At 36.1% G+C, this 14,496-nt stretch overlaps 1 protein-coding gene across 1 annotated transcript in view; it reads right to left on the bottom strand.

The window, feature by feature from the left end:
- Window positions 1-14,496, bottom strand: part of LOC150095443 (endoplasmic reticulum metallopeptidase 1-like) — a 331,828-nt gene that overhangs the window by 137,894 nt on the left and 179,438 nt on the right. Inside the window, exon 9 of the mRNA XM_090410677.1 lies at window positions 8,711-8,901. Coding sequence (XP_090266803.1) covers window positions 8,711-8,901 — 191 coding nt within the window. The remainder of the gene's footprint in view (window positions 1-8,710; window positions 8,902-14,496) is intronic.

Genomic DNA, 14,496 nt, shown 5'->3' with positions numbered 1-14,496 from the left:
GTGATAGTAACTGGCACTTTTCATTCTTCATCTTTTTCATTGCTTTTATTCCCATATTCTTCATTCTACTTTTCCTGAATTTTTTTTTTTTATTATCCTTTCTTCCAGACCACCATACCATGTTTGCCATGGTGTGCAACCCATGGTTATCTGAAAGGGAAACCTGGTAGTCTTACACTACTTCGGCAAGAAGAGTCGCCCTGGATGGTCCAAGGTTGGGACCTAAGGCTTGCTGGTACAGCATTCAGGGTGGCCCTGGCATTCCGCTCCTGAGCGCAGTCATTGCATGCTGGTCAGTGTGTATCCAGGTGTGGCTCTGCAGTGGGTGGGGAGCTCTGACACTGAACCAAAACCCTCTTCAGCATGAATTCCTCATCCTCAAATGTTTCAGTGGTCCTAAGAGGGCCCCAACTAAGTATTGATACTGTAGACACAGCATTTCGTAACAGAAGTAAGAAACAAGTACAAATGTATCAGTGTTTCTGATCATCCACACAACAGGTGAAAAGCCAAAACTCAAAATGTAATCCTTCTTCAAAAGAGATGCATCCTAATATGTAGGGATGGTCGCCTGATTCTGACTGGAACATCATCCTTACTTTTGATCTGTAAACGCAAGGTATTCCAGCTGTCCTGTTATTTTGTGCATTCCTAATCCCAGGATGCTTTAAATGTCAGAAATATGGCATGCCCAAACTGCCTATCATGGCTCCACTTTCACTCAATGTAACATTAAAGAGAATGATGACATATCTTGCTCTGCAAGAAAACCAAATGTGTCAAATGTGTCCAGAAGTGGAAAGATGTAAAAGCAATACAAAAAAATTAAAACAGAACAAAATATATCATATCAGAATGCAAAAAGGCAGTTAGCAGCCACTGCACCTGGTCTGAGATTCTCTTATGCTGAGAAGGTAGCAGGAGAAATGTCAACAGCATCTCAAACACATGTCTATTTCACCATTTGATAATTTCCCCAGACCTGAACTTTATGATCACAAGTGCTTCTCTCTTGAACACATCTAGTGCCATGACCTAGCATGTCACTCTAAGAAATAATTCCAAAAATGGTTCCATTTGATGAGAACACACGTGTCAAAAAAATTATGGCAAGGATATCACTTAAAGATAAACCACCAGATACTCCACAGAAAAAATAGATAATCTGGTATCTGCTGAAAGTAAATTATACTTGCCAACTGATCCTGACACATCAGACGTATTGAATGTTTTACCAGAGAAAGAGATGGACACTGGCTTGTCTATACTTCCCAAAATCGACTAATAAATATAAAGCTGCCAAAGGTAAGCGCTCAACATCCCAAAAACTGGACAAGTCACAAAGTCAAAACAATAAGCAGATTTTTACAATGGAACTGTCATGGGTTTCACAATATCAAGATTTTACTGCAGAAACACATTTCTGTTTCTGTCTGCAGGAAGCATATTTAAAACCCAACGAGGACCCTACCTTAAGGAATTTCATTATTGTATGCAAGGACAGACTTGGAGGTGGTCCTGCTCATGGAGGAGTAACTATCTTAGTGGGCAGTCATACTCCTTTCCATCACATCCTAATACTGCTCTGGAAGCAGTAGCAATTTGCTTATCCATGGGATTTCTTATTACAGTATGCTCAATCTCTTTATCACCGAGTGCTGAGTTAAATGAAATAAATCTTGATAACCTTATCTTGCAACTGCATGAACCCATACTTCTTATGGGTGACTTTAATGGGTACAACACTTTGTGGGATAGTACCAAAAGAAATGGATGAGGTTGCATTATTGAACAAATCACTGACTATAACGACCTCTCTCCTTTGAAGAATAGACTCAATATTTTCTTCCACATGTCTACCCATTCATATTCTGCAATAGATCTTACAATCTGCTCTCTGGCCATTTTTTCAATGTTCATATGGGATGTCAAAGCCAACATCTACAGAAGTGATCATTTTGCTGTTATTTTGCATGGTGTCTTCAAATGAACCATGTTCTTGATGTTGAGAGTTTATTTTTCACTTGGTTAGACTATAATAAGTTTAGTTTAATCCCTTATCCAAGTGTGAGCAAACAAAGTTTGCACCTGAAAGTATCTTCAGGACTGGGGTAAGGTAGTGCAACACCAGGCAACCAGTTGCAAAGGTGGAGAAAGCTCTCATTACTCCTATCTCAGTATCTCCCATAATGCAAAGCACATCTCCTTGCGGATATGTGTAATGCTATGCATTAAGGCAAGGGCCACTACCCATACCGGTTTCGACCTTTACTGAGGTCTCGTCAGTGGGAGCCAGAGCCAGTAGTGGAGATACAAAGGCAGAAGCAATGAGAGGTCATCCTAACCAAGTGTGAGCAATTACTCCTTACTCCTATCTCAGTATCTCCCATAATGCAAAGCACATCTCCTTGCGGATATGTGTAATGCTATGCATTAAGGCAAGGGCCACTACTCATAGCGGTTTCGACCTTTATTGAGGTCTCGTCAGTGGGAGCCAGGCCCAGTAGTGGAGATACAAAGGCAGAAGCAATGAAAGGTCATCCTAACCTATAGGAGTTGCAAAAGGGTGTGCAACCTTATTATTAAATTACTCCGGATTCAGAGAAAGATGTTGAGAGTTTATTTTTCACTTGGTTAGACTATGATAAGTTTAATTTAATCCTTTATCCAAGTGTGAGCAAACAAAGTTTGCACCTGAAAGTATCTTCAGGACTGGGGTAAGGTAGTACAACACCATATCTGCAAGGAGATATGCTTTGCATTATGGGAGATACTGAGATAGGAGCAATGAGAGCTTTCTCCACCTTTGCAACGAGTTGCCTGGTGTTGCACTACCTTACCCCAGTCCTGAAGATACTTTCAGGTGCAAACTTTGTTTGCTCACACTTGGATAAAGGATTAAACTAAACTTATTATAGAACCATGTTCTCCTACATGGATGCCCATATGGAAAATGGACTAGGCTGACTGGAATACTTTTTCCCATCTTGCAAAATTTAATGTTGATACAGTCAGTCAAACACCTATCAATGAAGAAGTTAAGCATGTAACAGACTGTGTTGTCCAGGCAGGCAGCAACAGTCTCAATTCCAAAAATGTGACCTTGATTTCCACTCTATCCAAAGCCTTAAATGGAATCCAGAATGCCAAGCAGCCAAAAAAAAAAAAACAGAGCATAGGATGTATTTTGTAGACACCCCACTACATCAAACTTAATACCTTTTAAGTGTGCTCAGGCCAGAATGTTATGTGAGACATCAGTCAAAAACAATCTTGGATCAAATTTACCTCCTCAATTAATCAAACCTGTACAAAAATTGTATAGAATAAAATCTCAAAAAGTACATATAGAACACACTATATGCCTACCTTACACCATAATGGATGTGTTGTTGCTGATCCCAAAGCTATTGGCAAACACTTTGGGAGAAAGTTTTGCCAAAATCTCAGCAATAGTTTCATATCCTCCTGAATTTTTAATATTGAAAGCGCAAAAGGAGAAACAGCAGCTAAATTTCTCTACCAATGAGTAGAGAAATTTAGCTGCTGTTTCTCCTTTTGCATGACCTACTGCACTAGGGTGAGACATTAAAAGAGCATCTCACCCTAGTGCAGTAGGTCCTGATGACATCCATTATAAAATGATAAAAACACCTTTTATCAATCTCCTTCTCTTAATATACAACAACAGAGCACTTGCAGAGGAAGAATTTCTGAATTCTTGGCATAATTCTGTTCTCATTGCTATCCCAACAGAAAGGATCCAACAGAAGCAAATAATTATTGAACCTATTGCTCTGACCAGCTGCCCTTCCAAGATATTAGAGAAAATGAAACTACAGATGCAGTTGCTAGATAGGCTAATAGTTTTTCCATGTACTGATTGAGTACCATATACAGACTATGAACAGTCATCATGAAAAGCACTTACAAACAAATTACATGATATTAAGCACTGACCAGTCTAGTCAATGTAAAAACAGAAGAGAGAAAGTTGTTCTTTCTAGGCTATGCATAGGGCTGAAGACCCATCTATGTGTGAAAAATGCAACATGTGTTTTACTAGTTGTCATATTCTGATGGAATGGCACAGACCTTGCTGTCCTTGAGCCAATAAACCATAACCCAACCAACCAATCAAATCAAATGAGTCTATGGATAGGTTATGTAAAAAAAAAAAAAAAAAGTGTGCAATATGTAGATACATAGCTGAATTTGATGAGAAAAAATGACATACATAAATGATGGTTCACATCTGATGTTAAGTATCAAGAGAAAATGATGTTAAGCAAAGGAATGTAAGTGCAGAATCAAAGGAAAATCAATTAGGGGAGATGCAGGTGTATCTGTGCATGATGGTGGCATGTTTAAGGTGAATGAGAATAAGAATGTTGAATTGTAGTTTCTGAGGTGTTAAATCTGACTGGGACAGCCATTATAAGATACAAGGATAAATGCATTATGGGAAGAGTCACTACCCAGACCGGTTTCGACCTTTATTAAGTCATCAGTGGGAACCAGGCCCAGAGGTGATACCAAGGTTGAAGTAATGCAGAAGTCATATTTTCATATACGAGTTGGCAAAAGGTTCACACTTTATTATTAAATTACTCTGATTAGAGATAGATAGTTGTTGAAAGTTTTTCCACTTGGTTATACTATAAATTAAAGATACCAAGAAATTATATACTTGGTTTAATCCTTTATACAAGCATTATACATGTCTGCAAGGATATATGCTTTGCATTATGGAATACTAAGGCAAGTGATCTGAAGTCATACTACATTTACCACGAGTTGCCCAGTCCTGAAAATAGTTCAGGTGCAAACTTGTTTGCTTACACTTGGATAAAGAATTAATCCAAGTATATAATTTCTTGGTATCTTTAATTTATAGTATAACCAAGTGGAAAAACTTTCAACAACTATCTATGTCTAATTAAGAATATAATTTCTTGGCATATCAAGAGTATAAATCAATTAAATTATACCTGACAAAAATATAATTGCTTGTCAAGTATAATTTTATTGATATATGCTCGATATCAAGCAGAATACTCGAATATCTTCTGTTACTTCTTGTTTTACCAGGTGGAGTGGTTAAGTTTATCTGTGTACTCTCTCTCTCTCTCTCTCTCTCTCTCTCTCCAACCAACAGGCTGTGGGTTTGAGATAGTTTTATAGAAGTTTTTTTTAGAAACCTTTTTTTTTAGATGTTTGTGATTGTCTTTAACACTTTCATTGCCAAGCTAAAAATTGGAATTTCGTGTGGTGGCCAAATTTTTTATATTTTTTTATTTAATTAGCGACGCACACGCGATAACGCGTGATCGGCCGTTTGGTGAGAACTCGCATCACGCGATATTGTTCATTGCCAAGCTGAAAATTGGAATTTCGTGTGGTGGCCAATTTTTTTTTATTTTTTTATTTAGTTAGTGACATCCTCGCGATAACGCGTGATCGGCTGTTTGGTGAGAACTCGCATCACGCGATATCGCTTGATTGGCAACGAACATGTTAAATGGGAGATAAATTTCATTGTCCAATGTGAGAACACTTGACCAGTTTATTGTAGACCTGAAGTGGTTTGAAAAGTTCCATGTTTGATTTCTAGAACAGTTTCTGTCCTATGTAAAAAATAAATTAAATTACAAAAATATATATGAAATTAATAAAAATGGAAAAAATATGGGTAGGACACACACGCAAAATACATCTATCAGAGTTGTTACTCCAGACATCTAAATGTTTTTATTTTCAGTTTCATTTCATGGTTCATCATCTGTGATTCCTTTTACAGTAGTTTTTTCTCGATTTCTGAACTTTTTCAATAGCCTCCAAAACATTTTTGCCACCTTTCTGATATTTATGGAAAAGCTAGTCTTTGTTGGAGATCTAAATAGCAGAGTAGGAAATGATTACCAGACAGAGAGAAATATTTTGGGACAATTTGAAAAAAAAAAAAAAAGCAAAGCTAATAATAACAATATATATCTACTAGATGTCTGATATTTATCTTCCCTATTCTTACCAGGTTTTCCCATGACTTTTGTTTAGCTGCTTTTACACATTGTTTTGGGACAATTTGGAAAATAAATAAATAAGAGCAAAGCTAATAATAACAGTATATACCTGCTACCAGTCTTTAACATGACCTTTGTTTAGCTACTTTTACACAATGTTTTGCTTTCTTACATTTTTCTCTGCATTCTCTCAGACTATGGACTAATTTCCAAGCTACAGGACAAATATAAGCAGAATAAGAAAGCATAAAAAGGTTGGGAAGTTACCTAGTGAGGAACAGAGTGAAGAATTTAGGAGAAGATGGATGGGATAGTTTAGGTTGTTGATATTAAATACTGACATTTCTTCTGCTGGGTTAGTGAAAGTGGAGAAAGAGGAGATAGTCACATGTAAAATGAAGTTTTCAATGGGGGAAAGATGGGCTGCAGAAGATCAAGTTGTGAGAAAACTAAGTCTAAAGTTTCAAATGGTTTACTGAGTTTGGTAGTTTACAGAAAAATAGCAAGATAATGCAATGAAAAATTAGAAACAAGAAATTATTAGTAAAAGATAAAAAAAAATGGAGAGGAAGATATTTGCAATCTATGATGCTTTATCAGAGCACATATAAGCATAGACACCAGCTTTATAGGTGAAAGAATTGTGTGGAAAACTGCAGAGAAGAATATGAGTGTTAGCGTAGAAACAGAAAGCTTCCTCTTTTAAAGAGTTAAGGTTAAGTGGACTGAAAGTAAAACATGAATTTTTTCCAAGTTTGAATTTTATCATAGTATCTTGCTGGAGTGTACCCAAAATGTTTCAAAGGGATGGAAACTTGTTTGGGATGGTAGATTGTTTTAAAAAATTCATCTCCACCAAAACAGATTCTACTCATGTTACTTTAATTGCTTATATTATTTTGTAGAGAAAAAAATACCAGAAATTTTTGAGGATGCAGGAGGTGAGGGAGGAGCATGTAACTATATGTCAGATAAAAAGAGGCTTGTCCTAGGTGTGGCTCTGGAACTTACTCTACCCCTTTCTAACAGCACCAAGCAGACTCTGGTAGGCATATATGGTTAAACATGTGGAAATTTGACAATGGTAGAAAAATTGCTTTCAAGCTAACCCTAAAAGTATAATTTCATTGTTATTTCAATCAGTGTGCTACTATGAAAGTTACATACACTACACTTATGAATTGAGAAAAAAAGGTACTGAGTCTCCCAAGAAGTTCTCTCATTCTTAAAATGCGTCATCATACTTCATAGTAAGACAGAAAGCAAATAAAAATAAAATAACATTAAATGGAAAAGAAAGTTGGACAACTTGATCAAGAGTTATAAACAAATTATCTAAGGCATTCCCAAAAAGGAAGTAGGCAGGAGCTTTTAGCCCTAACTTTTTGGAAATGAGTAGAGAGAGATTTCCACTTTTATCATCTTGTCAGCATCTTGGATGAATTCATTTCTGTTCATGATTTGTAAGGTAACAGAAAATATTAAAAGCACAGCAATTGTTACCATCTTGCATTCCCGACCCTAACTAGTATAACAGTGTAAAATAGTATGAGTCCTATGGTAAATTTTTTAGAGTAGCGGATTTAAAAACATAAGTTTTCTTGAGGAAAACCTAATTTGTACCAAAGATTAACTAACTCAGGATTGGCTGAAAGAAGGCCTAGAAAGCACTGATCTCATTCAAAACTAGACTAATTTTTCATTTGACTCTATAATGGTTTTTTTGTCCATCTGGCATCAAGAAAGTTACAACTTCCCATGTTGCTTCAACTAAGGTTTTTAAACTGAACTAAGTATATTAAGGATTCCTTAATAAATAGAGATACCATAAAGAGATGCTAGATAGCATTTCCCTTGAATAAGAAGGAATAGAAAAAGAGTTATTTCCTATTTGTGGAAAATAGACCACACCAATGAGAGGGTAGAGTTAATAAATGAAGGAGGATGCTAATACAGTCAACTCTCAGTATAGCAAATTCATAGGGATTATTGGAATAGTTTGTTACAGAGAATAGTTTACCACAAGGAATTTCATTAGAAATGAATTTTTTTTTGTGGGACTTGAGTCAGCATTTTGGCAGCCTTTTATAGTGAGTGTGTTATTAATGGTGTTTACAATTATGAGTAAACCTGTTTTGCCACCTGTCATTGCTACTTTGGACCTCTGGAAATAGGGATTTTCATCCAGGTTTAGGGTAGATTTCAGACAGCTTGAAGTTCCTTAAGATATACACTGCCTGAATATATATTTAAAGAAAAGGACTATCATTCACAGTATGGACTGATTCAGTTTTCTGCAATTTCTGGATATTTTTCAGTTGTTATTATATGCATACATCACCTGGAGCTTTTTTAATTTTTTTTTATTTTTAAATCAAATGCTGAGATAGCCAGCATCAGAGTTGAAAAAGTTTTCTCCTCGTGCAAATAGACTAACTGGCTAAAGGACCTATACAATAAAAAGAAATCGCATATTGATGTGACATGATATTAAATTATCTCAACATTAAATTAAAACTACAATGCATACAGCACGCAGTCATGATGAAAGTAAGACATATGAATACTGATAGCAACATTTGTTTTAATATACAGACATATTAAGCGTCATCTATTCACAGATAATTGAATGCTACAGTTTAAAGATAGAAAAACTGTTGTGCTATAACAGACAATACAATACTTACCATATGAATTGTACAAGTAAACACAAAAAGAGCCGAGAACCCACCAATAACAAGTTCTGGATTAATAATATGTCCAATTCTGCCCATAATAGGAATAAATACACTATAGATTATCCAGCCTGCATACATGATTAAGGTAAGAGGTATGGTTTGCATGAAAAAGTGCAGAGTTAAATGAAGCACAGAAGAACCTATATATGTATATAAAAAATGTTTTAAATAAATTTTTTAATGAAAAGATCTGTATGAATATAATTTCTATTTAATTGAAACATAATAAATTAAACTATAAGGAACAACAAAGTTTCATTAATTGGAAGTTATATAAAATGTATAAATTAAAGATACCAAGAAATTATATTCTTGATTTAATCCTTTATCCAAGTGTAAGCAAAGTTTGCACCTAAACTATTTTCAGAGCTGGGGAAACTCGTATACAGAAGCTGATGACATCACTTGCCTTAGTACTCCTTAATGCAAAGCACATATCCTTATGGGTATGTATAATACTATGCATTATGGGAAGGGTTACTACCCAGACTGGTTTTGACCCTTATTGAGGTTTCATCAGGGGGAGCCAGACCCAGAGGTGATACTAAGGTTGAAGTAATGCAGAAGTCTGGCTCCCGCTGATGAGACCTCAATAAAGGTCGAAACTGGTCTGGGTAGTGACCCTTCCCATAATGCATAGCATTATACATGTCCGCAAGGAGGTGTGCTTTGCATTATGAGATACTAAGACAATTAACTTCTTTATACGAGTTGCTCCAGTCCTGAAAATATTTCAGGTGTGCAAACTTGTTTGCTTACACTTGGATAAAGGATTAAACCAAGAATATAATTTTTTGGTATCTTTAATTTATAGTATTACCAAGTGGAAAAACTTATATAAAATGTACATGAGAACATAATATCGTGCTGTTATTAGTTAAGCTAGAACTTCTGTTGCATTCTTTCAACTAAACTATTTCCACTTACTACTGATATCTCACAAGATTTGCAAAATTACAGCATATTCTGAAAAAAAAAACATGCTGTCCTTAAAGACATGCATGTGGTCTTTATGATATTTCATGTAGATCTACCCCAAGTAAAAAAACTTTTGGATAATACAAGTGAACTTGTAGTGCAAATTTAAATGCTATTTTAGGTGACTCTATCCACAAAAGTTTTCAAACTTGCAGTAAATTACTACTGTAGATGGACTAAGCATTTTAAGCATCAGGAATAACAATAAAAGACAGTTTATTGGCTTCGATGTTTCACCCCTGATGAGTCAGGGGTGAAATCATCAGGGATATAATATAAAACTAACATATGCAGAGTCAGCACAAAAAATAAGCAGAAATAATTACATCTTAAGTCAAGTCCCACAAATGGCACATCTGAGTCCAAGTAATGTGCCATAAAATCTACAGCAGAGCAGTGCCCTGTACTAGCAAATGATTAAGGAAATAGGAACCACCTAAGGGAAAAGCCTGTTCTGAAAGACTGAAAGAGAAGGGCGAGAAGTCGGTTCAATAAGTTGGAAGTTTAAATGGATATTAATCAACACCAGCTCATGTTTTCATATGCTCACAGGAAAGCAGAGGAATAATGGTGGCCAATTCACTGCCCAAATGCACATGAAAATACCTATAGAAAAGGCATAAGGCAGAAACAGAACATCTATGAGAAAGTGATTGGATGAGTCAGAGACCTAATAAGTAGATTGTCTTCTTCAGGACCACATCAAGAGCAGTTTTAAGGATGGCATGCACCAAAAACTTCCATAAAAAAACTTCTATGAAGGAAGTTTTTGAACCAAAAAGTTGAACAGGAAAAACTTTTTTCATGAACACAAAAGTTTTTTTTTTATGTTCAAGTTTTTTTGAGGGGGTTATGAATATAACATATCTGCATCAAGAAATAATAGAGGTGTAAGGCAGCCTAAGATGAGAAATATGCTCTGAACTGTTGTTAATTATTTTAATGGTATAATAGAACACAGAAACTAAGTAAATAATTAATTTATTAACTTAATGCTGATATTTCGCTGGTGTTATAACCAGGATCTTCAGAGCACAAAAACACTGTCACAATACGCTAGACTAAAACAACATGGTGTACTTAAACAAAATTGTAGCAGCAACACAAAAACTAGAGTCCTGATTTTGGCGCCCTCTATCTGAAAAAAAAAAGAAAAAAAAAAAAGAAAAAAAGCTATCATATATTACTAGAGTCCTAGAAAAGTGCTAGTTTTTTCTTAATATAACTGTCTCCCAGATCTTTAGCAAGTTAATACAGCCATATTTGTTGAGATTTGGAGTGTGTTTTAGGGCTTCTGTCGCCTCTAAGAACAATCTCTCTGATTTATATGGGTTTCTGTGTAGTGCTTTTGTGTTTTTCCAGTTGATCCTGTGTGCAGGAGTATCCAGAGCATGGTCTGCTAGGCCCGACTTCCCATAATGATAATTCAGGACGTATCTTTTATGTTCGCTGATGAGGATGTTCACAGTTCTTCCTGTTTGACCGTAGTAGGCTTGATTGCATGAGCAGGGTACTTGGTAGACTCCTGGATGTGATAAAGGAGGAATGCTGTCCTTGGGTGAGCGGATGAGGGTGGCTAATTTGCTACATGGTCTGAATGTAGTGCGTAGTTTATGTTTATTGAGAATTCTTGAGATCTTTTCGGATGTGCCTTTAATGTAAGGGATGGTGACTGTTTTGTTGTAGTTCTCTGTGGTGGATGGTGGGAGGTGTTTCTTAGGAGTGTTTAGTATTTTGTTTATTTTATGTGGATTGTAGTCGTTGGCCAAGAAGGTGTGGCGTAAGTGAGTCAGTTCAGTAGTAAGAGCCTTGTCATTGGAACAGATTGCTCTCGCTCTATGGGTTAGCATTTTTAATATGCCATATTGTTGAGAAGGATGATGGTGTGATTGTTTGTGTAAGTATCTACCTGTATGTGTGGGTTTTCTAAAAACTGAAATGATAAGGAACCATCTGGGAGACGTGTGATGAGTGTATCCAGGAAGGGCAGACAGCTGTTGGCTTCCATAGTAAAGTGGAGTTTTGGATGTTGGCTATTTAAATGTGCTAAGAATGTTTTCAATGTCTCAGGGCCATGTGGCCAAATAGCAAGCACATCGTCAACATAGCGTAGTCAAAGTGTTGGTTTGAGAGTGGCTGTATTGATTGCTTGTTTTTCCAGGTGTTCTATACAAAAGTTGGCTGGGGGGGACAGGGGGGGGAGCCCATGGCTGTCCCATCAATTTGTTTATATATTTTTCCTTTCCATGTGAAATATCCTGCATGTATTGTGAATTTGAATAGTTCAAATATATCAGGGGGGAAGTGTGACTTCAGTAGATTGAGGGTTTCTATTAGTGGTACATTTGTGAATAGTGAAGTGATGTCAAAGCTTACTATTAAGTCTGAGCTTTTTAGGTGTGCTGAATTTTTGACAAAGGAGGGAGAATTGTTTGTGAGAGTGGCTAGTAGCTTCGCTACATGTCTAGCCAGTTTGTATGTGGGACTATTTATACTCTCCACAATTGGGCGTAGGTGCCTTGCTTGTGAATTTTTGGTGCTCCATAGATCCTCGGTGTTTTAACATGGAAGGGTTTGAGTTTGTTAACTGTGTCTTTGGGCCAGGAAGCGACTTTTTTCAATAATTTTCGTGCCTTATTCTTTTGTGTGTTGGTGGGATTGCGATCTATAATTTTGTATGTTGACTGATCTTGTAATAGTGTATACGTTGTTTAAGTACACCATGTTGTTTTAGTCTAGCGTATTGTGACAAACAATGTTTTTGTGATCTGAAGATGCTGGTTATAACACCAGCGAAATATCAGCATTAAGTTAATAAATTAATTATTTACTTAGTTTCTGTGTTCTATTATACCATTAAAATAATTAACAATATGTTCAACGAACACATAAGTCTGTCCACATGCTCTGAACTGGATATCAGAAGGTATGGGGAAGTGAAGAAAGCAATCCTGTTCAGAAAGCAAATTAACCAGTTTGTTCCAATCCAACTAGAGAATGACAAAGAAATCAGAGTTCAAGCCTGAAATAACTGTGCACTAAAATGTTTGTCATATGAAGTAGAGGAATGCAGTGCATTGTCATCAGCAAAGATACAGAAAGGATTGCAGATCAGCAAAAGATCATTAACATATAGGAGAATGAACTGAAAATAAAGATATTCTAGATGTCTGGAGTAATTACTATGAAAGACTGCTAAATGAAACAGTCAAAGCATGGTGGAAAAAAACATTCAAGAGGAATGTAATCATTGATACAAATGAATGTGTGAGATAGAAAAAGTCATAAAAAACCTCAAATATGGAAATGCTAGAGTAGATGCCATCCAACCAGAAATATTCAAATATTTTTATTATCATCAGAGAGGTCCAGGAATTTAAGGAATTATTGACAGAGGCAATACATTACCCACACCAGCAGTCATACTTCATCTTAAACTCATTCACACTAGATGCACTCAGTACTTCATCAGGAAAACTATTCCACTCACTCACTGCTCTGTGAAAGAAAACTCCAGTTATCACCCCTTTCTTAACCACACACACAACCTTAATTTCCATGAATGCCCACTTGTCCTCTTCCTACCTTCTATATAATGAAAAATTTCATTACATCCTGATATCCTGTAACAGGAGTTTATAGACCTCAATCATGTCACCCTCCTTTCTCCTGTTCTACATTCCATAAACTTGATTTCATGTTTGAAACACTTCTTTGCACCCTTTCTACAGCTTCTTTATCCACCTAGGAACCCAGGAAATGAAATCTGCACACAGCAGTTGAAGGGATGGTCCATCAATGCCTTGTAAAGAGGCAAAATGACTTCCTTATCCTTACATGTCAACGTTCACCTCAGCATCACAATTACCCTCCAAGTTCTATTTGCAACTTTGAACTTCAAAGTACTATCCAGCATAACTCCAAGATTCCCCAGCCTCATTAGTTTCTCCAAGCATAACCTCACCAATATACACAGCTGAAATTTTACTCATTCCAAAGTGCATGACTTTACACTTATTAACAGTGAAATGACTTACATTATTATTATTATTTGCCCACACTTTCAGCCTATTCAAATGATTCTGTAAGGCTATATATCAGTAGCATCCCTCATTATGGTCCTACCAATCTTTGCATCATCAGCAAACAACTGAACTTCTCCTGTGAAGTCACTGCCACTATCATTAATCGACAGATATGAACAATGATCCAATCTCTTGGATTAGATCATTGTTAAAATCCATGTTAAAGGTTGGGAAAAACTCAAGTTAGAGGCTTAATAGAGTAAAACAGCACTTGGAAAGGATTAAAAATAATCTTTAATTCTGCCAATATTTTGAGTATTAATTAGAGAATTAAACATGTCAGCCTTTCTTAACAGATGTTGTCATCTAGAAATATTATCAAACTATGTGAAATTTAAAGTCAAGTTAAATCTAAAAAGGCCCTTCGTATCTACAAGCGTGCCTGTTTTGATCTGCTGTGGAATCAGATCTAGCAAACAGTTATCAGCTTATTGCAGTCAGAGCTGTTCTGAACACTGAACTCTGTACTATTCTCTTTGATATTTCACAAGCCTCTGCTCATAAAGTAGTCTTAAAAAAAGTAAGTACAACAGTCTTTTGGATTCCAAACTTGTACTTCTAGTTCAACCTCTTCATTCAGTAGTTAACATGTTGCCTTTTTTTTTTTTTTTTTTTTTAATGGAATATTATGAAAAACAAGCTCTTGACTCAGGCCCTCTCAAACCGTCAGTC

The sequence above is a fragment of the Typopeltis vanoorti genome, chromosome 20, assembly GCF_054136105.1.
Source record: "Typopeltis vanoorti isolate ZY-2024b chromosome 20, IOZ_Tvanoo_1.0, whole genome shotgun sequence".
NCBI lineage: Eukaryota > Metazoa > Arthropoda > Arachnida > Uropygi > Thelyphonidae > Typopeltis > Typopeltis vanoorti.
This window is presented reverse-complemented; position numbering and strand designations above follow the sequence as displayed.